The sequence below is a fragment of the Acanthaster planci genome, linkage group LG15 (genome assembly GCF_054643075.1).
Source record: "Acanthaster planci isolate LZ-2023a linkage group LG15, COTS_SCS, whole genome shotgun sequence".
Classification (NCBI taxonomy): domain Eukaryota; kingdom Metazoa; phylum Echinodermata; class Asteroidea; order Valvatida; family Acanthasteridae; genus Acanthaster; species Acanthaster planci.
In genome coordinates this window covers 6222910-6243407 of record NC_141791.1, presented here as the reverse complement: position 1 = coordinate 6243407, position 20498 = coordinate 6222910, and the positions used below count along the sequence as shown (strand labels likewise).

General features: G+C 44.1%; 2 protein-coding genes across 9 annotated transcripts in view; both read left to right on the top strand.

The window, feature by feature from the left end:
* LOC110986180 (uncharacterized) overlaps nucleotides 1-17382 on the top strand; it is a 65646-nt gene extending 48264 nt beyond the window's left edge. For all 5 annotated transcript variants that reach the window (XM_087146771.1, XM_022247845.2, XM_022247844.2 and 2 more), the window contains 8 exons: nucleotides 6552-6634; nucleotides 6949-7038; nucleotides 10050-10158; nucleotides 10641-10726; nucleotides 11227-11426; nucleotides 12289-12395; nucleotides 12751-12898; nucleotides 13637-17382. In XM_087146771.1, the coding sequence (XP_087002897.1) occupies nucleotides 6552-6634; nucleotides 6949-7038; nucleotides 10050-10158; nucleotides 10641-10726; nucleotides 11227-11426; nucleotides 12289-12395; nucleotides 12751-12898; nucleotides 13637-15215 (2402 nt within the window). In that variant the 3' untranslated portion in view covers nucleotides 15216-17382. The remainder of the gene's footprint in view (nucleotides 1-6551; nucleotides 6635-6948; nucleotides 7039-10049; nucleotides 10159-10640; nucleotides 10727-11226; nucleotides 11427-12288; nucleotides 12396-12750; nucleotides 12899-13636) is intronic.
* A 1641-nt stretch (nucleotides 17383-19023) lies between these two features.
* Nucleotides 19024-20498, top strand: part of ube3d (ubiquitin protein ligase E3D) — a 49066-nt gene continuing 47591 nt past the window's right edge. For all 4 annotated transcript variants that reach the window (XR_015427821.1, XR_015427822.1, XM_022247818.2 and 1 more), the window contains exon 1: nucleotides 19024-19168. Coding sequence is in view for 2 of the 4 variants with exons in the window: in XM_022247818.2 (XP_022103510.2) it covers nucleotides 19059-19168 (110 nt within the window). In the remaining 2 variants the exon portion in view is untranslated. The remainder of the gene's footprint in view (nucleotides 19169-20498) is intronic.

The following is a 20498-nucleotide window of genomic DNA, read 5'->3' as shown; positions in this document are numbered from 1 at the left end:
ACCGACACATTTGCCCTTTTTCCTCCCCCCTGGGACGGGTGAACGATCCCCCTGTACATTCTACTGTGTGATTTATGACATGTCGCGCGCAACTTCATTTCATACCGACTTACAGATTTGTCGAGACACCTTACACCTCCTATCGGCCGAACTAGTTAGAGTCGAATATTTTTGGCAAGATCTCGTGGTGACTTTTATCGGGCCATCAGCATGCTCCGCGTGGTTCTCCCCTCTAATCAATGAGATTTTACGGCACGTCTGAGCTGCCACGTGAAGGAGTGAAACGCCTTTTAAACAGACATCTATAGCAGGAACCATTATCAAGCTATGTTTGTTCCATTTTAGAATTGAAGATAAAGAAATCCATGACAATTGCACTTACGGTAAATGTTCATAACTCGTACTTTTTGCAAATTAATTTGTCCTTTTACAAGTGAGCTTTAATATTTGTAAGTTTATCACAATTAAAGGAATAATTCTGTATAAAAGATGTTACTCTTATTTATGTACGGTGATTTCAAGTACCTGATTGGTCAGAGTTACTGAAGCTCTGTTAATTTGAACTGCAAGTGTTCAGCAAACAAGGAACATAGGCACCTATAGCCGGCTTCACCACATACAGTGTACATGCATTTTGGCCTAAATATTATGAACATTTTTTTTCTCGAGTGCATCGCTTTAAACAACGTTATAAGCGGAGAGTTTTCCATATTAGCCGAATTTCTCTGGAGACGTTCAAAATGATGTTTATTTAAACATGATAGTTTTTGCCACTCTAGACTTCGGATGTCATGTGCTGACATAGAGATGAAGTGTTTCGGCCGTTTTCTGGGCCTATTTATTACACTCGTCACTTGCGCCCGTGTTTGCGGGCATCCTCCGACGTGGACCGAGCCCTCTCACTGTCCAGAACCGCCGCCGAGTGGAACCCTCTCAAAAACTCCGTGCTCCAGCTGAAGTGCTTGGATAATCAAAAGATCCCTAAAGAGAGTTTAATTTTGATTAATGCCGACTCGGACACATTACGGGGCCCGTGTTTGCGTGTCTCTCACCGAAAAAAAAAATTTGCATGGAGTTCCTTTCAGTGAAGGTTTGGTTGCCGCGTAAGGTGCCGATTGGGACAGGAGAGAGAGAGAAAGGGTACACAAAAACGCGGCACGGCAACGCCGCAGCTAGCCCGCCACACACCCCCGAACCGTAATATGTCACGGAGTGCTATCGCTCCGATTCATTAATCACGCCATTTGCTGCCATTTTTCTTGTCATTAATTTTGCATCTCGCGGTTTAATAGTCTTCGTGCTTTGGTTCCTTTCGTGCCCGGGTCCCCCCCCTTGCAGCACACGAGAGGTGTTGCAATGAATTTTTTTTCGGAGATTCGCCTCTGGTCATGGAGCCTGCTTCTTTGTTTCATCTTGACACAAAGATCGATTGAAATTTCGACACTAAGGCTTGTGTGCCACTGTCTGACCGGACAGCCGTGCACAATCCCCTTTTCCTGAATGAAAGATCAAGGAATAATTCGCAACGTGCATTATTTTCATGTCAGCATCGAGAGCGTTCCATTTTTTAATCTTTCACTGTTCGGCTGACTGGGGAGATGTACCACACAGTTTGGGTAAAAGAAACATGGAATTGACGGTCCCCCCTCCCCAAAAAAAACTCGCAAAAAAAAGGGCCTACCAGTTTCAAAAAGTATCGATGTCCGTTCTCATGGAATAGTTCGGATCTGAATTCTGAATTGAGGGGGAAAAGTGAAAGCTTCACCGTGCCTAAGGCAAGAGAGGAAAATCACCGTTAAAGGTTGGGGACGTTATAAACATGATTGATAGCGTGTCATATATTAATTGAAATGTGCACCTTTGCCAGACTTGGCGCCTGAGGTGCCTGGGACGCATGCAAGTTTTATTAAGGTGAAGATTCCGAATTTTAAGTAGAGGATCGTGTAAGAACCACTGCGTTAAGCCTGATGAGTTTGGGCCCCGCAGGAGGCCAGCCCGGGCCAGGCCGAGACAGATATGGGAAACTCTCTTTGTCGAGCTTGTAACTGCGAAAAAGGGTTGCCCGTTGTCCAGCTTGAAGCTTTTCGTCATATTCCTGAACCAGAGGGAGCGAAGCAATAAAAAGAAAGCGCTCGTTCGCCAAAAGGAAAAGAAACTGAAGTACGGAAGGTATCAAAATCTACTCCCCAGGTCATTACAAAATTGGTTCCATTTAGTTATCTAGTAATAGTATACAATTTCTGTTCCGTTATTACTTTGAAGTAGTGTCACTGAAGTTGGTCACATCACGAAGGAGAGTCGGTGTTGTTAAAGTGATTCTTATCAGACAGTTTCCGTGCAGTACTTCTGTTTACCATAACCATGTGACAATTTCATCGGGTTTATTTTTTTCATACCCAAGTTTCGTATCGTGAATCCCCAGCCTTCGAAATACCTCCCCGTGTCGGTGCAGAAGTAAACACCACGGGTCACCACTCCAAACTTTGAACACCTGTGTCCGCAAGTGCATAAAACCGGACCTATTGGGCAGGCCAATCTGCCCGGGGTAAACACAGGGTGTCAGTTGGCAAACACGCCGCCTTTTCTTAGCAGTCTTGTTCAATTTTGCCGAAGAATTTTGGGGGTGGGGTGCTGACAAACATGCTACTGGGTGCTTGATGTGTGTGGCATGTTTTTCTCTCTCACGTTCTTTTTTCCCTTAATTTTTCGGTAGAGGCACGTCAGGCCTTTAATTTGATGACAGATTTAGTGTCGTGTGTGTGATTTTTGTGAAATGTTGCATGCGCTGGTTTTTAGTTTTAGTGAATTGATGGCTATTTTAATGTTCATTATATTTCAATGTTAATGTAGGCCTATACTCTGTCTCAATGCTAGGTCCAATTGTATATAATGATTTGGTATATTATGTTAATTGTATTTTAACGTTTGCAAAGAATGCACGTTTGAACATATTTGTAATGAAATCTGCGCAATATAAATGAATAAATTATTAATAAATCATTATGACTTACCTTTCTGAAGGCTCCAAGGAAAGACATACGGTCCAACAAAGAAGACACAAAATGAACAAAAGCTAGACACATTGGTGATATTTCCTTGTTTTTCATAATACTTCTGTCTGTTGCACCGTGAATTGTAAACACTTCTGTATTAAAGTAGCACCCTTTCTATCCATTATAATTATATGGCCCATGCAAAACAGTGGATCTTAATTATTTTAAAACAAAAGCTGCAGTTATTGCACTGTTCTTCTTATATGCACCACCTATCATAGGAAACATTTATACACTTTGCGCACGTTATCGTTAGTGCAGTGCAACAGTTCTACATACTGTTGCCTATGGTACCGGTGCCAGGTACTTCGTGCCTTCCTGGTACCTTTGGGATCAAAGGTACCATACACTCTAAAAACACCATATTTGACCCATAAAGGGTAATATATGACCCAAAAGGGAGTCATATTAAAGCTGCCGTTATTCCAGTGTTCTTCCTATATGCACCACCTGCTATAGGAAACATTTATAACTTTACGCACGTTATCGTTAGTGCAGTGCACCAGTTCTACATATTGTTGCCTATGGTACCGGTGCCAGGTACTTCGTGCCTTCCTGGTACCTTTGGGATTAAAGGTACCATACACTTTAAAACACCATATTTGACCCAGAAAGGGTAATAGGCCTATATGACCCAAAAGGGAGTCATATTTTGACCTGGAAAAGGGTCAGGCCCCATGGGAACCCACATTCCGGGAAAAGGGTCAGGCCCCATGGGGACCCAGATTCCGGGTCAGTCTGGCCCTGGTGTTTTAGAGTGTACCGTTGGTACCCCGCGTTGGATATGACCAATTTAAAGAAGGAAATTCGTGGCACTGTATTGCCAACTGTTTCACCAATACGGCTGGAGGAAGAAGTGTTTGCCATAGCGTTTCTAGAATGTCACGCAGGTCTCTAGCCTTTAAATGGGTTCATTGGTTTTGCTATTTAGAATGTTGATTTGAATTATTCTTGCACTCAGGCCGCGCTTTGTCGCGGCGTGGGGTGGGGTTTCGGGTTATTACGCAAAACTTGGGCCAAAGGAATTCAAATTTATATATACAGTTTCAGATATTGTTGAGTTCAACTTTATGTATACAGTTCTGTGGCAGGTAATTTATAAAAAATATATAAAAAGGCAATAAAAAGCAATGCCGCTAGATGCAGGGCCTGTGTAAGTGCGTCGGGTGTTCCACAGAGGAGAATTGCTTTGATTTGAGAACCACCTGAAATATGTGAACAGATTAATTGACAAAAAAAAACCACGGTAGGGGAAGACCAATCTCCCGGCCACGTGGCCTCATTCACCCTCGTTCAAACAAGACTTCATTAGAAAGGGAGGCCAAATTAATATCCATTCCAGGCTGTCGGGATCCGACGCGTCGGCTTTTCGTTTTCGGCCCCCTACATTGTTCCCTGGTCAGCCAGTAAACACGGACCTTTATGAGAATAAGAAAGTCGGGTTATTCCGAGGCGTTGATCACACAGTGTGATATGCCGGTTTCCTCCGCCGTGCAACACCGACTGTATACATTGCACCGAGACCCGGTGATGATACGCCAATCTCCCGGTCCTATATATACGCGGAAACCGAACGAAGGGGGTCCTTCATCACACAGCAACTACTCACAAAGAAACGCGGCGTAGTTTGCCGAGCCGCCTCGCCGAGAATTCCTGTTAATTTTACAACAGGAAGCTGTTTTGGGGCTGGCTGGCTGGCTGGCTGTGTGTGTACAGCTCCTTTTCTTTTAAGGGTTTTGTTTTGAGCAGGCCGTGCTGAGGCCTTCCCCCGGCCTATCCTCTGATGACCTGGGTTGACACACCGGGCTTTTCTCGCCAGGGGAAGTGTGAGCAGCGCGCTCCGTGCTCGGCTGCTTCCGCTCGATAAACGGCAGGGTAAATGAGCTGCTTGCTTGAAGTGCTTTGTATCCAGAATGTACTCACCAGATTATGAAATATTGGTTCTTTTTTTTTCTTCGGGGTCACAGTTGCCAATTGGCTCTATGCAACACTGTGCACTTGGAAGTTTAACATGACACTTTCAGGCGCTGTGTGTATTTGGATCCTGAGGTATAACAGTGATCCATTATTATTCTCAGAAATGTTCCACAAGTGAAATAGTCGGACTTCCTTCACAGAACTGTGTCGTGTAGGCGTAACATGTCTACGTCCACGCATGCGTGGAAGTTTGGGAGAGGCACAGAAAAGTACGAGGGGGAGTATATACTCCTTTATATATACCGCGTACGGGAAAAGGTATACTTAATTACGCCAAGCGTTGGTGCTCATTCCTTTTCCTTCAAGTCCGTAAAAAACAGACAATTAATGAGGCCTACTCTGATTTGGTTTATCCCCATTTCATGTCTTGTAAAGTTGAGCCAGGCGCGGTTCTATTTTTAGGGGAGAGGCCTAGACCATTTGCACATGACGTCACCTTTTAACTTTCACCACTGCAAATCCAGTATTTTCCTCCCTTGCTACGTTTTTCTATTTTTGTATTTTGGGGGGGCTCGACAATTTTTTTTGGGGGGGGAGGCTAAAGCCTTCCTAGCCCCTCCAGAAGAACCGCTTTGATTTCAGGTCCCTTGTGACGAAATAAGTTGTCACTGAACCAACCATGCGTTATATCCTTTTCCAAAAGTGCTCCTGAAGAAAACAATATTGTCTCTTTCATTCTATATTGCTGTTGAGCTTTGGAAGATATTTAATTGGCCTATATCTGCTAAAGCCTTGTTTAAGCAGTTCAGATTTTGCAATAATTAAAGTGTTCCATTCTTGATAAGAAGTGCCGTATAATGAAGTCTACGGGGTCGGCAAACAAACGGCGAAATGAAAGCGGGGGACAATGCAAACAAAAGTATCGATTGAAAAATCCGTTTTGTGAATCTAAATTTAATATGCTTTGGGCCTATATGGCTTAATGCGGCAGTCTGTGCCAATATTAATCCGCCAATAGTTGTCGTATGTACACCTGTATCGCTGTACACAAATGACTAGGTCGAGCCAGCCTTCATTTGGTACGGTCCGATTTAATTGAGAAGCTAAAAAGTGTTACTTAATTAAGTTTTTCCCCACTCCTTCTTTATAAAGTGTCGCGTGAAATTTTAGATGTTATTTTTTTAGTTTTTTTTCTGTTGAGTTTTCTGAAAGTGTCATTGTTTGGTTGTAATGACTCAAATTTCGTCCAGTTAGGGTGGCTGTTAAACAGTTAGCCGTGTAGACCATTCAAATCACAGTGTGGGGCTGATGTAGAAGGTTGATTATATATTTGAATTGACTTAAGTTCTTCAAAATTCTGTTAGCGTGTGGTTTTTTGATCAAGTGACGTATTCTCAACTAATATTAACAACTTAACAACCCCCACAGAACCTTGTCGAATGAGACTTAGCACTTAACCAAGTACAGAAGTACGCTTCAGTAATTCTGACGTTCTTTGTCGTCAGAAAAGATGTGAAATGCCGCGTGTTTCCGCAGAGGCAAGTGTTTTGAAAAATAAAATTATTTTGCCCTTCTTTCTAGGACTGGGAGACTCATGGGGTAGTCGAATATCTCCATCCCACGTAGACAGCATGGCCAAGGAGTTGGGAGCGCATCTCCTGCAGGTAAAGAATAACGACAGTGTGTCAAGTGAACCAAATTATAGAAGAATTTAAAACAAAAGTTTTACCAAAGGGTCGCATTGGAAAACTACTTACATTGGATATTGCATATTGTGGTTTTTAGTTGCAAATAATTGACCGACAAACAATTTTCTATTCATTTGAAATGCACCACTTCTTAAAATACTTACATTAGAATATAATAGTTTTTTATGCAATGTTACGTTAAACAAAGTTATAGGTAAATTAATATTGTCGTGGTTAGTATCATAACCAATGCGAAGACTCACTTTTGATATTGCTTTTTTTCTGTGTAGACACTCGATGGCTTCATTTTTGTTGTTTCTCCCGATGGCAAAATTATTTACATCTCCGAAACGGCGTCAGTACATCTGGGTCTGTCACAGGTGAGAATTACCATAGCCCCATGCAAATCAAGGTGTTTTTTTGCTGAGATGTTAAAGGTAACTTTCACTGTAGATTTAATTTATCTTCAAATCCAGTTTCAAAGAGCGCATTATTTTTTGCAAGGCACCTTGTGTCGTGAACGGGGCAAGGATAGACGAACACATTAAGCGTTTGCCCTTTCCCTCTTTGGAGCAATGGCTTTAGTGATGTTTTTCGGACCGACCCTCTCTTGAAATAAACCCTTTTGTAGGAGTCCACAAATAACAACACCACCTAAGTCTCACACTGGAATCGATTCTTCTCATGTTGGCATCGGGTCTTTGGGGAACCGAGTACTTGCTTTTGCAATAAAAGCCAGACGCTAGCCCATTCATCATTAATGATGAATGGCCTTCGCACTTCCTGGTAACATAGGATTATACGATATAGTTCCCGGCGAACCCGCCTTTAGAAATCCCAGCGCCTCTGGCAACCCGTACCCCATTCGCCTGGAGTTTGCCTCCACAAAAGAAAATCGTGTCAAGTGGACCTCTTGGCCTAAATAAAATCCCCACGTCCTTTTGTGACAATTATTAGCCATCCACTGTAAATGACCTTTGTATGAGACTTTCACGCAAAGGACCAAACACATTGGACGGGACAACAAGACAGTTTTGTGTGCTCCCCCATCACTGCTGGAAATTCCAAGTGACGTGTGGTCTGACCCAGTTTCGTCAAGAGCAGAGTAGGCAGTTCTAGATCAAGGTTGCCCCACAAAAGCTGCTTTGTCGGGGAGAAGGGGCGTAAAAATGGCAGAAAAAAAAACAGGTTTACTTTTGTGACGCTTTGAAAGCCAGAAGCTTTTCGACAAACTAGGTATGGTTGGCTATGTTTGCCTAGTCTGATGAAGTACACGCTGGTATTTTTTCTGAAAAAAAATAATCATCTGCGCTATGTTTGCTGTGGCGGTGCAAAGAAAAAGAAGTGGATTTCGAGCTGGATGAGCCACACAATTGGAGGCAAAGAATCGCGACGTTTCTTAACAGCCTCACGTATTGTCTAACACTTGTACGAGTGTTGTCGAATTTGTTGGAAATGGTGGCAGTGAGCTCTGTAGTGACCACTGTTGCGGTCAAACACGACTTCCAGAGGCAAACTCACTTGAAGTAAAAGTCAGATTGCAGTGGTATTCGGTATTTCAAAATTGAATATCCGTACTCCCTTTAATTCGAAACCATCAGTTATCAAGGAACGGTAGTGGTTTGCGTCAGCAGTATTCGGAAACATGGCATCAATGGGCTTCATCACGTGCTCAGAACTGTCGCGGAATAAATTGAGAATTTTCTGGCGGGATTAAAAATGTAAATGAATCAGGAAACTGGGGACGAGCAGAGTCTAGTCTGAGACGAAGTTGCTAATAATACGGCTTTTGATGAATTTTTGAAGGATTTGCTTGTAGTTAAAGATCTAGACAGTGGAAAGAAGTGAAGGTAAACGACCGAACTTCGCGCCTTGCACTTGAGGAAAACTGACGTGATGGCGCGAGGTGTTCGATTCCACGCCGGCTGGCTATCTACCGTACATAGCTCTGGGACCGTCTTGAGAGCCTGCCGTGACTGTTGGCTTCCCTACCGTTGACTTTGTTCGGTCAAGCGTCCCAAGAAGCCGGCGGCTTTGCACTTTCACTTCACCCGGGCCAGCGGTGCTTCCGTGCTGTGCAAACCAGGCCTGCGCCGCCATGCCGATTCTGTCAAATCCTCCATAGCCTCTAAAGCCGGAAAACGCTTACACAATCGCGGGGCGGAGAGGTGATATTAGGGTTTAATGTACCGTGGTGCAAATCGCGGGCTGAATGTAGGTCAGGCCAGCGTCGTACGTAAATACTACCCGTTGGCCGACCGATATCTTTAGGGGGCGTAGGGCTACCTCTTGTTGCATCAACACTGGCTGGTAGTGTGCTATTTCGTGTGATTGCTTCTTTAACTTTTGTTATAAAGCCGCCAATCATTGTACCAACGCAAGTGCATGCGGCTCGCAGTTTCTGCGATTCATGCACACACAATTTCTTTACCATCAGCGTCCCCCTACTGTGCGTTACACACGGCAGGTGAACTTAAAAGTTTGTTTTGGGCGGGGAAATTAGGTCACAGCGACCGCCTGATTTGATAAACTCAAAATAACATTGACGCCTTCGAAATAGAATACAAATCGGCTTACGATTTACACAGCCCCTTGGACTGTTGCATTATCGGCTGTGATATGACGATGAGACTGTTTGCTGTAAGTGATCCACCCAATCGATGACTGTTGTGGCAAAATACTCACAGTAGAGACTGCTGAAAGTAGATCGTCAAAGATGGCTTTGGGTGTAATATGGTTTGAACAACAATATGCCACAGCTCATCTTGTAGTACATTGGTCATTCCTTACCCGTCAAAGCTCCTGCATCATTGCATGCAGGCTCACGCATGTTCAGCCACGACGACAGTGCCGCGGATGACCATGGGCCGACCATGAGGGGGGGGCAATGCCATCCGAGCCAACGATGCCACGAGAATGACCTTAGTGGCAACCACTCCCGCCGCCTTGTAAAATTATTACCAATCTGGGTTAAGCCGCGCCAAATCCAATTGAGCGATCAACCCCACAACGGCAGTAAGCTATCACAACCCATTTGTCATAGAGATGAGTAACCAGTCTTTTACCCTGACTTGAGAGGGGAAGGGACGGGTACCAGGACCATGCAGTCGTTGTGGTTTTGGCAATCTATTAGGGAACGACTTGTTCATTCGTAGGTATTTCTCGTCGAAGCTGCTTGAAAATGGGGAACTTTCTGCTACTGTTTCATCTGCACCAATATAATTGTACGTTCACTTTTTGAAATACCGATCATGTTTGATGGTATACACCAAGATCCATGGAAATGCAGCCACCTGCGAAATTGAATTTCACGAGAATGAGGAAAGAGTCCGTTCATTGAAGGCCGGCCATGGTTTTTTTTTAATTTAAATGGGCTGTTTATTTGTCACAGGTTGAGCTTACTGGCAACAGTATCTACGAGTACATTCATCCGGCCGATCATGACGAAATGACGGCTCTATTGACGGCCCACCAACCATATCACACGCACGTACTCTCGGGTAGGTTTAACCTAATCATAAACCATCTCTGAACTGCCTGTTACTTGTCATTGCGGATATTCAGTTACCTGTCGAACTAGCAGCTCATGTCCTTCCAAGAGCTATCTTCAGTGAGCAAAAACAAACCCAAAAACCATACTAGTGGAATGATTTTCCCGTGCGTTCATTGTCACATTTCCCACACAATCCTGGTTCGTCCATGTCTACGATTATAGGCCAAGCCCAAATAGAGCGTTTTGTTATCTCGTGACAGCTGCGCCACTTTCTGTCGCTAGCATGTCATGCTGCATAACCCAAGATCTGCACAGTGATGACCCTTTTAGACATCGTCCGAGTAAACATCAAAGATGGTGGACCAAAGAGGGTCAAATTGGAAAATATGTATGGTGCCATTACAAATGGTGTTGTTTTTTATGCCTTGGTAGTTTTCCATTCTAGGTGGTTTCGGCAGTAATAACAGCAATATTTACCTGTAATTTCAGATTATGAGATTGAGAGGCAGTTCTTTCTACGGATGAAGTGTGTGCTAGCCAAGCGCAATGCCGGGCTTACGTCGGGTGGATATAAGGTAAAGCTTTGAAGATTGTGAACCCATGTGATGGCACGGTGGCACCAACATTACAGTTCGAACTTGGAAACGTTGTGGTCGCTTGGTGGCAGCAAACACCGATGTCGACCCTCCATAATGTTTGTTCTGGAAAAAAGGGTCTGGGCAATGAAAGTGCGGTGATGGGTGGGACTCCTACGATTCGGTCGTTTTCGGAAAATATTCGGTATCATGCTGTTGACAGCTTATCGAACAATTAAGCCGTTTGTTGGAAACGCTGATATCTAAGCCAGCTATTGCTGTGTTACCTTTGCACTATTTTAATGTCAGAGGTATATGAAGCAGGCAGTTAGTGCCGACATGTATAATTTCTGACAGACAGCTCGCATTCTTACGATGACATGGTCATTATTCCTTAGAGGAAACAAACCTTGTGCACCCGTGTCGGACGTTTCGGTACTCGTGGTTGAATTCTTTTTCTGCGCCATTTCTTCATGAAACGAAGTTTGTCTTACTTCCAGGTGATTCATTGCTATGGATACCTGAAGATCAAGCAGTACTCCATGGACGTGGCCCCGTACGATGGATGCTACCAGAATGTCGGCCTGGTCGCCGTGGGTCACTCGCTGCCACCCAGCTCGCTCACGGAAGTCAAGATGTATAACAACATGTTCATGTTCAGGGCCAGCCTTGACATGAAATTGATCTTCCTTGATGGAAAGTAAGTCACCACTGCTCCCGATTGGCCGAGCTTAACATGTCGTTTCGTTTCTTGAAGGAATATTCTTAGTGATAAAACGAGATAAACAGACATTCACTTATTCCTTTGGAAGGAAAGAAGATGTAAAAGGCTAAGAATATGCAAATATGAATTTTCTTAGTTATAGACCTTGTTAACCCACGTGACTGGATTGCGTTAAATATAAACAATACCACCATGTGTGGACGGTCATGGCCACGGTGATTGCATTATATTCCTATGGGCAGCTTCAACCACGTGCAAGAGCACTTGCGAACGATGCATGCTTTACAAGTTTATCTTGAATAAGTAGATTAATAATCACAACACTACGCACTCATTACCATCACAACACATTGCGGTCCAGCACGATCGTGACATCACAGGAAAAAGGTCTATAGTTTCGATCCACTATTACTTTTCGTCTGTAATCTAAGGTGACAGTTCGACACTTGAACTACAAAACTCCACCGAATTCACACTAGTCGACCACAGGTATGACTGGAGAACCATTGACTGCATTGGCTGTGACCGTGCACATTGCAATTTACAGCAGAGTCAGGAACGAGCGCTTCTGTGACGTCACCCAGCTTTATTGTTCGACTGCATGGACTCTGATCAAAATATGCTAGCAGACACACCACACGTCCAAAATCAGTGTTGATTTCACAAAATCAGTTCTCCGTAATCTTTAATCATTGGCCACGTGTCTGTCACTCCTGTTCCATTTCACTGACATCAAGGCCCTGCTTGTTCTCACTTTCTCACCGAACATATAGTCCTGGACACTGATCTAGCCGTCTCACTTCATCCTCGTTGTTTCTGTTTACCCCCTTGCCAATAGGGTCGCACAGCTGACGGGGTACGAGCCGCAAGACCTCATTGAGAAGACGCTTTACCAATTCCTTCACGCCACCGACATACTGCATATCCGGTACGCCCACCATACATGTAAGTGAATACTCCCCAAAGCACTTTTTGTATTCATTTGTGTGTTGGTACTTTGTAAGGCGTCAATGCAGTATTTTTAGAATGGTGGCAAACAGTTCAGCCCCATGACTACGATTTCAGTTCAGTTTCCAGCATTTTCATAATTGCTCTTGTTAACGCTCTAGCTAAATATCTGTTTCAATATGTACAACCTGCCCGTGGTAATTGCATATGCAGTAGATCACATGGCCAGTACAATTGGACGTTCCAAACCGAACGTTCCAAACTGCCCAAGACACACGATTACATGAATATCGTTGCCGGTAGAAAAAAAAAAGTTACTTGAAACCTCGAAGTCTCCCTGTTCCCCCAACAGTGCTGGTCAAGGGTCAAGTAACAACCAAGTACTACCGGTTCTTGGCTAAGCATGGCGGCTGGGTGTGGATGCAGAGCTCGGCCACCATCGTGCACAACAGCCGGTCATCGCGCCCTCACTGTATTGTCAGCGTCAACACTGTCCTGAGGTTAGTGTGCGACCCTCTGCGTCATGCTTGACTATTGAGGGCGCTAGCGTAGCCATTCATTTGCTCGTCCAGGAGTGCCCAGTAAGGTCGCTGGGAAGGGCACATACATGATGCATTAGTTTTTGTGGATCAATCATTGGACAGAGTTCACTTGAACAGTAACAAGGGTCACAGTACCTTCCATGTGCGCATGACACGTGTGCACTGAGCGTACATGAGTTGCTTAGGACATCGACAGCAAGCAATCCGAACTCTCTGTGCGTCGCAGCTGTGACGTATTTCTTTCAGACGATTTGTTAAAGGTAATTGCCCGTCCCAGTCCCATGTCAGTCAGGGTGGTGGGGGACCGGCCAACGTCACTTTGCGGTGATAGTGTAGAGTTACTGATTGGGGTCTCAAATGTCAAACACCCAATTATCTTTCGCTGGCAATACTAGTAATGCAGTTTTTTATAGAGCGTTCCAGAAGGACTGTGTGTCCAAATCTGAGACGGTAATACAACACTGTGCGAGATAGTTGTTCTAATCATTGGCTTAGATGCACACAAGAGTTAGAGAACCGTCTGCCAAATGCTACTTTATATCACGTTCAGAAATCGTCAATAATGTACAGTATGTCTTGTACAAGCCTAAGCCATTAAATCACTACAAACCCAGAACCCCCTTTGTAAGAATGGTGTTAGTTGAGCGCTTAACTTTCGATTGAAATAAAGAGAAAACATTTTATCCCTTTCGACAGTAATATTGAGGACAAAGAGCTGATTCTCCAGCTAGATCAGCTCCAGGCCAAGACGGAGTCTGCTTACACCAGCCTTCAAGAGAAAAACCGACCAACCAAAAGCCACCGATCAAAATCGAAGAGCAAAGCCAAGTTCACACCGTACCAACTTCCGACGCAGCCAGTAATGTACGGGGAGGCCGCATCCAGTGCGGACTACACGCAAGCTAAGGCGTACGCACAGTACGCAGCGGCAACTACGTGTGATGTGCCCATGCCTGCGGCTCAGTACGCGTCCGTCCCGTATCAGGAAGGCATTGAGCGCTACAACGCGATGTACCCTCACGCCGGCTACACGGCTGGTTACCAGCACAATATGTACGCGGACAGTCCGTACAACTACAGTAACTCCTTTGCATACCCTTCTGCGGAGGCCTATGCACACTGTATGAACGAAAGGTTACAAGGGTACCGCGGACATTACGGAGATGATCGGTACTATGCAGCTTCCGCGGACCCCAGGGGATATTACCATCACTGGACTGCATCCACAGACAGGCAACTATCGCAGGCCCAAGAGTACCATTCAGACGTGTCCGGCTCAAACGTGGCGAGTAAGAAAAGTTCTACGCATGTGCAATCGGAGCATGAGCGGCTCCAGGAAGCCAATCCCGTGTCGTGTTGCAACGGGGCTGCCGTTGCCACCGAAAGCAACCAATCGGAGCTGCTCTTACCGCAGTGCGGGCACGTGCCCAACGTGTCCTCACCTTCGCAAGGACGCCCCCAGCACGAGCAGCTGCCTGAACTGACGTCGTGTCAGAGGCAGTCACCTTTACTCCCCAGACGCAGTCCATCCAACACCTCTGACATATCGCCAAGGAGATACCACGGCCGTCCAAGCATCAGGGAGACCCAAGAGCCTGTGGAAACCAACGGTATGCCTTCTTCGTCCAAGTTTGACAGCCTGGTTCAGGCCACTCAGAGACTCGTCAAGGACGAGCAGAGCAAAAAGCAGCCGCGGACAAAATCCTCCACGGCGGGACAGCCTGCCGACACGGCGTACGGTCAGCGGTCCAGTTCAGCCGGCAGTGCCGAGCAGTCGTGTCGCCAGAGCAGCCCACTACAAGTAGACTCCCTGCCGGCACGGTCGAGCGCACGAACTCAACATCACAGCATGGAAAACGGTGGCGAGATCGAAGGCAGACGATCTCGAGACTACCACAACCATGTCGACACCCATCGCTCGTCATTTATGAGTACATCTGAACACACGCCGATCTACCCGATGACCTTCTCGCGAGCGGACCACTCGTTGAGCAATCGAAACAGCATAACTGACCTTCAAGACAGGGGCTCCGACACTGCCAGCTCTTTGTACAGCGCCACCAAGGAACATTCCACGTGCTACTTCAACGATGCCGCCAGCAGGGCCTACCTAGCATTCACCGATGGTGGCGCTCTGTCGAGTTTGCGGCGGAGCGGGAAGGAGCACAGCTTCATGCACACGAATAGTGCCATCTGTGACAGAGCTGCCATGGGATGGTACAGTAACGGCGCACACGCCCACAAAGAGCACATGACAAACGGATACGCCTACTAGCACACACGTAACATTTAACAACAGTCACGTGTGCTGCATGATGTGGCGCATGCGTCGAGGCTCCCAATCTGAGCTGTCCTCGCAACATTTCGGATATTGCACCTTCACGTTTTGTCAGGCTTCTCTGGTGCAACAGATCTCATGCTATTTGTGTGTGTTAGCCTTCAATCACTCTCTGTGAATAGTACTGAAAATTTCAAACTAGTGAGCATTAATAATCAAACCAGTTTTATTGTCTCTCAGTACTGCCTCGTTAACATGGTGTTACATCTTTTTGCGACCAATAAAATCTTGTGTATCTAGGGTTGGATCCTTCTGTTCAAGCGCTACTGACCATGTTATTTTCAACATGGCACTGAATTTGTTCAAAATCGCTTTCTTAATTGCAAACAGCTTGCTTTTACTAAACTTTTCGGAACAATAACAGGTATATTAGCAGATGCAAATTGCATGTCAAAGGTCAGCTAGGGTACCCAAGAATTGAAAACATCCTGTTTGTTCATTTTCACCTGGATCGTAATACAGAGGATCAGTTTCGGGGTTCTTTTGCATTTGAGGTTTGGAATTGATGCAGTCCACTAGCTCTGAAAGTGTGGAATCGAATGCAATGGAATTGTTGTCTAAATTTTCAACGGGTGTATTCAGGAATACCAAACTGAATTAGCCTGTGCTTATGTGAAATGAAGTATTTGCCACTCATGGTATCAGCAAGTTCAAATTGGTAGATTTGTCCCAACAACCTGATTTCTTCTTCGGGCCCTATTAAAAAGCAAAAACTGTTAGATTATTGAAGTGAGAGACCCAGGCTAACTGTCGGGTCTTTTTTTTATGCAACTGACCTTCACATTGTGATATGCCTAACGAAGATGAGGATTGCTCGTATGACGTTGAGCGTAAATGTTGCATAGGTCATTCCTTAACACAACATTAGGCCAAAGTTGGAGCCAAGGCTGAGAAAAATGTATAGTTGGGGGGGGGCGGTCCCGATCTATGTACTTAAGTCTGCGGACAAGACAGTGAAACTGACAAATAAGCGATGATTAGGTTTGGCCGTAGCCGATATGACAAGTGTTTCGGCCATGTGGCAACAACTTACTGCGCTCAAAAGCAAACCCCCTGTTCGTTTGTGTGACAATATTGGTGTCGTAAGATTGCAATTGCCCGTACTACCGTATGGTCGCCATGAAGCGACCCAGTAAGCCCCGCCCACTGCGCACCTGAGCATTTACTTCTTTCCAGTACCTCACTGCATGTTTCAGTCACGCCAGTCATACGCACGGGTGTCGGACTGCCGTTCCTCAATCACAGCTGTGATTGGTTCAAAGACCACGGGGTGGGGCTTAAATTGGTCCATCGGGCAGAAAAGTCTAGACCGGCTATTTTATCCATCGTACGTGGCATACGATGCAAGGCAAAATGTCTGGTGGGGCCGGCAATACTTCGTGCTTTTATAAAAGCAAGAGTGGACGGTGGGGGGTTGACGGGCCGTGGCTGCATTTTATTTTCCATTCCTTCAAAAAGACCATAGTTGAATGACAAATTTCCAATCTTTACCCCCAAGCCCCCCCCCCCCCACGAGACTTTGTTCTGGATGCCACATTTATATAAAAGTGTGACTTCCGGTCGCGACAGTCAGGACCTCCCGTTGTTCACAGCAATACACTCCAGTGGTCGTAAATACGGCCCTCCTCATCATAGGGAAGCCATAGCCTTGAAACCTTTTAGCTCGTTCTGCTGTGTCAGTTGAGTCTTGGGTTACTTTTGTTTGGCCTGCTGGTTATAAACAATCAGTTTTAAAACAGTTGATTATGTCTCTAGACAGGAGTGTTGCGGAAAATAATTTTTTTGGGTCAACTTGAAATTTAGTTTGGGATGCTTACAAACGAACCTGCTTCATACAGCACAGACAAAAATATAGGTCTCTCTGTCATCATAGCTTTTACTTCTTAATTAATTGTACAGGTTATAGTCCTGAACCCTGTAAGGATTTCATGCTAATTTTTGTTTGATTTATTTATTGTCCTCTTAACTAAAAAGTTGGTTTCTCTTGCCACTTGTACGTATACATTTTTGTCAGTGTAACTTATACATACTTGTGTCAGTTTTATCAGATAAACACTATTGAGATATAGATAGAACCACGGTGGAATAAAATATTTTGAAAATACTAGATGAAAGAGTACTGGGCTTTGAATCGCCAAGTCCCAACTAAATTTACTTATTTTTTCCTTTTTATGTATCTCAATTCTTTGACGTTTTTGGTATATAAAAAGGAGCTTCAATGAATCTTTGTTTTTTTTGGCTACGTCTTGTTCCCTCAGCCTTAAAACAAGAATATGAAGTATTCATGAAATTTGGTGATTTCGAACATTCACGATTCTGTGGATAACTAGAGGGTCACTTCGTCCATAGCATCTATACTGGGCAGATATTTCATGCTGCTGACAGGGAGGCACCTTCAAAGACGGGTGTCTGACCCCTGCTCCCTGTACATGTATGTGTGTTCTAGCATTTAGTCTGAAATATCGGTGAGCAGCGCCGTCAGGTTGTCCTGTGCACTCTAAAAGGCCTCATCGAGCAAGTTCGACCTGCGACAATCTGTTTAACCATCACTCGATTTTGCCTGGTGCTGGTATAATATTTCATGCATATAGATTACCAGTCAAAATCAACCATTGGTTGACAATTTATCACAGATCGAATTGTCCCTTGCTGCAGGTTATCTGTAATCCAGCACCAAACCTTATCGTGAAGCTGCTATTTTCTTATTCTGACAGCAAAGTTCAGTTCAAAGAAGCACGTGGAGAATTGTTTCAGTCTTCCTTGTTGAGGTCTCTACAAAGCGCCCTCATTGCTCAGTTTGCAAGTGGACTGCATCTCACTGTTTAGCACGAGTCGAGGCCATGAGTGTCCTCAGGTCCATGACCAGTCTTGGGTCACAAGAACGCCTCTCAGGCCCAAGCGAGACCAAAAGAGGGCGTAATTTTCCAAGCAACAGAGGCTTCTTTAAGGTGCCTTTTACTTCTACGTGCGAGCTCGTGAATATTTTACGATCCTCAGGTCGTTTAGAGTAAGGGCATAGGAACCATGTTCGGGACGGGTCAAAGAGATATTTCTAAAAATCACGAATTTGGGACTTATGACTTTCAACTCGAGGTATGCCGGTCACAAACAACACAGGCGGGCGGCTACATTCAGAACTACGAGCATAGTGTCATGAAATTCAGTTCGAAATTCGAAAACGTTGGAAACAAATTCGGCTGAGTGTTTCCTGGCCTGGCAAATCTGAAAATATCTTGGTAAATTCCACATTTTAATATAAAAACATTTAATTTAAGAATTTCTTCAAAATTGTTGAATTCTAGAAAACAACTTCCCCTCAAATACCCAATTACAAATACTTCAGTAATATCATAGAGCAAGGGCACAGATGGTAAGATAATCTGTTATTTGGGGGCAACAGTTGTAAAAAAGTTCATTTTGTGGCACTTCCTAAAGAAAAGAAAAAGAAAATCCTGGCTGGTTCCATGATTCTTGGAGGGGGGTCATTTTTAGCAAGGGGGACGGTTACTGTGTTAATTTCTTTGTTCTGCCCTTATAACAACCGATCTCGAAACAAAACCCTTACATAATTTATGTTTTTTTTGGAAGGGGTTTCAACCTTAAGACGTAGGCTGCATAGAAATGGAGGGATCTCAGATCCCGCTTGCTAACACTATGCTATGTGTCAGAAAGACCTGGTTGTGAGTAAAGGAGTTGTACCAATCCACGTTACCCCGCCCGTGTCCGACATTGCCGTAGAAGTGCAATACCGCCCTCTATAGTTTGTAAGACACTAGCAAAATGGCGGCTCCCATGAATTTGCTTGGAGTGTTTGTCGAAGTTCGTCAACAGATTTGTGCCGTTCAAGCCGTGCTTTGTATTAATACATCATTTACAGATGAAGACTCTTGGTAAGAAAGTTCGTGTCTTTGAAACAGAACTACAAACATTTTATTTAATCATCAGTGTTCGGTTGAAATGAAGATGTTTGGCTGACCATTTACATGTATTCCTCCGTCATGTCCATGGGCTGATGGCACTGAGCAGGCATGGAAGGGTCGCCACACACGACACAGCGCGCCTGCAGTTTGGAAACGACGCACCGCTACACACGTAAATCCCTATTCATAAAAAATGCATGCGCAGGGAAAATGTCCATGAGAGGCACATGTTTCGCGATTGGAAACTCTGCCTGAAATGTCAAAATTTTAATATATTTGAGTAGTTCGATGCATGCATGCACCACCAGCAAATCAACTTTTCATGTTGAGCTGCATGTGTACGCAGGAGGAATTGACTTTCAACAGCATTATCCCAGGCATGAGATATGTTATTGCGGTGCCATTGTTTTAACTTTTTTCCCCCAGGTTTTCATTTCTATGTGTGGAACAGGCTATGTTTCAACTTAAGACAATTTAGATACCCCCTCGTTAAAACAAAATAAGTTTATCATTCATCTGAGACATTTTTCCTTCACTTTATGAAGCAACATATTGCTTGTCCACATAGATGTAGACTATTTTTTGAAGTAATTTTGAAGTGTGCGAATATTTGTTTAAAAAGGGGTTTAAACCACAGTACAAGTAAATCACTTAACAAACACAAGATGTTGTCAATTATAATTCTTTCATTCTTTTCAAAAAAGCTGGGCAAATGAAGTCTTTCTTTCATGTATTGTATTCATCAAGAGATTCATGTACATGTACTTGTAGACAACCAGAGGCCTAAATGTACATGTACATGTGGCTACCAGTCAACATTTCCATGATTTTAGAAAGTCTTTCCCAGGAAAAAGAGTAAAACGTGTTAAGGAAGAAAATGCAAATAAGGCAATCTTTTCTTGACTAATTTGTGAGGTTCATTAGCATACATGAAAATGTATCTTTTGTATTAATGCGGCTTGATGTGAACAAATTACATGTACATGTACAGTGTAAGTGCATTCTTGCAGTGCTAAATCATTTTCTTGAAAAAGTTGAGCTCCAACTGTGTCAAATTGAAGGATTAATGTGTTGTTAAAAGTTGTCATTTTTTTAACTAAACATGCATTTTCATATGCAAATGATAATCATGAAAAACAACATGCAGAAATATTCTTTTACACTTTGGTTATTAGGATATAATTGTTTTTGAAAATATGGTCCCTCTTTGAAATGATGATGTATGCGCATATTAATTAGGGTACAACTCCCAGTCGTGGTTGAAGTCGCAATTTGCCCTTTGCCTTTTACGTACAATACA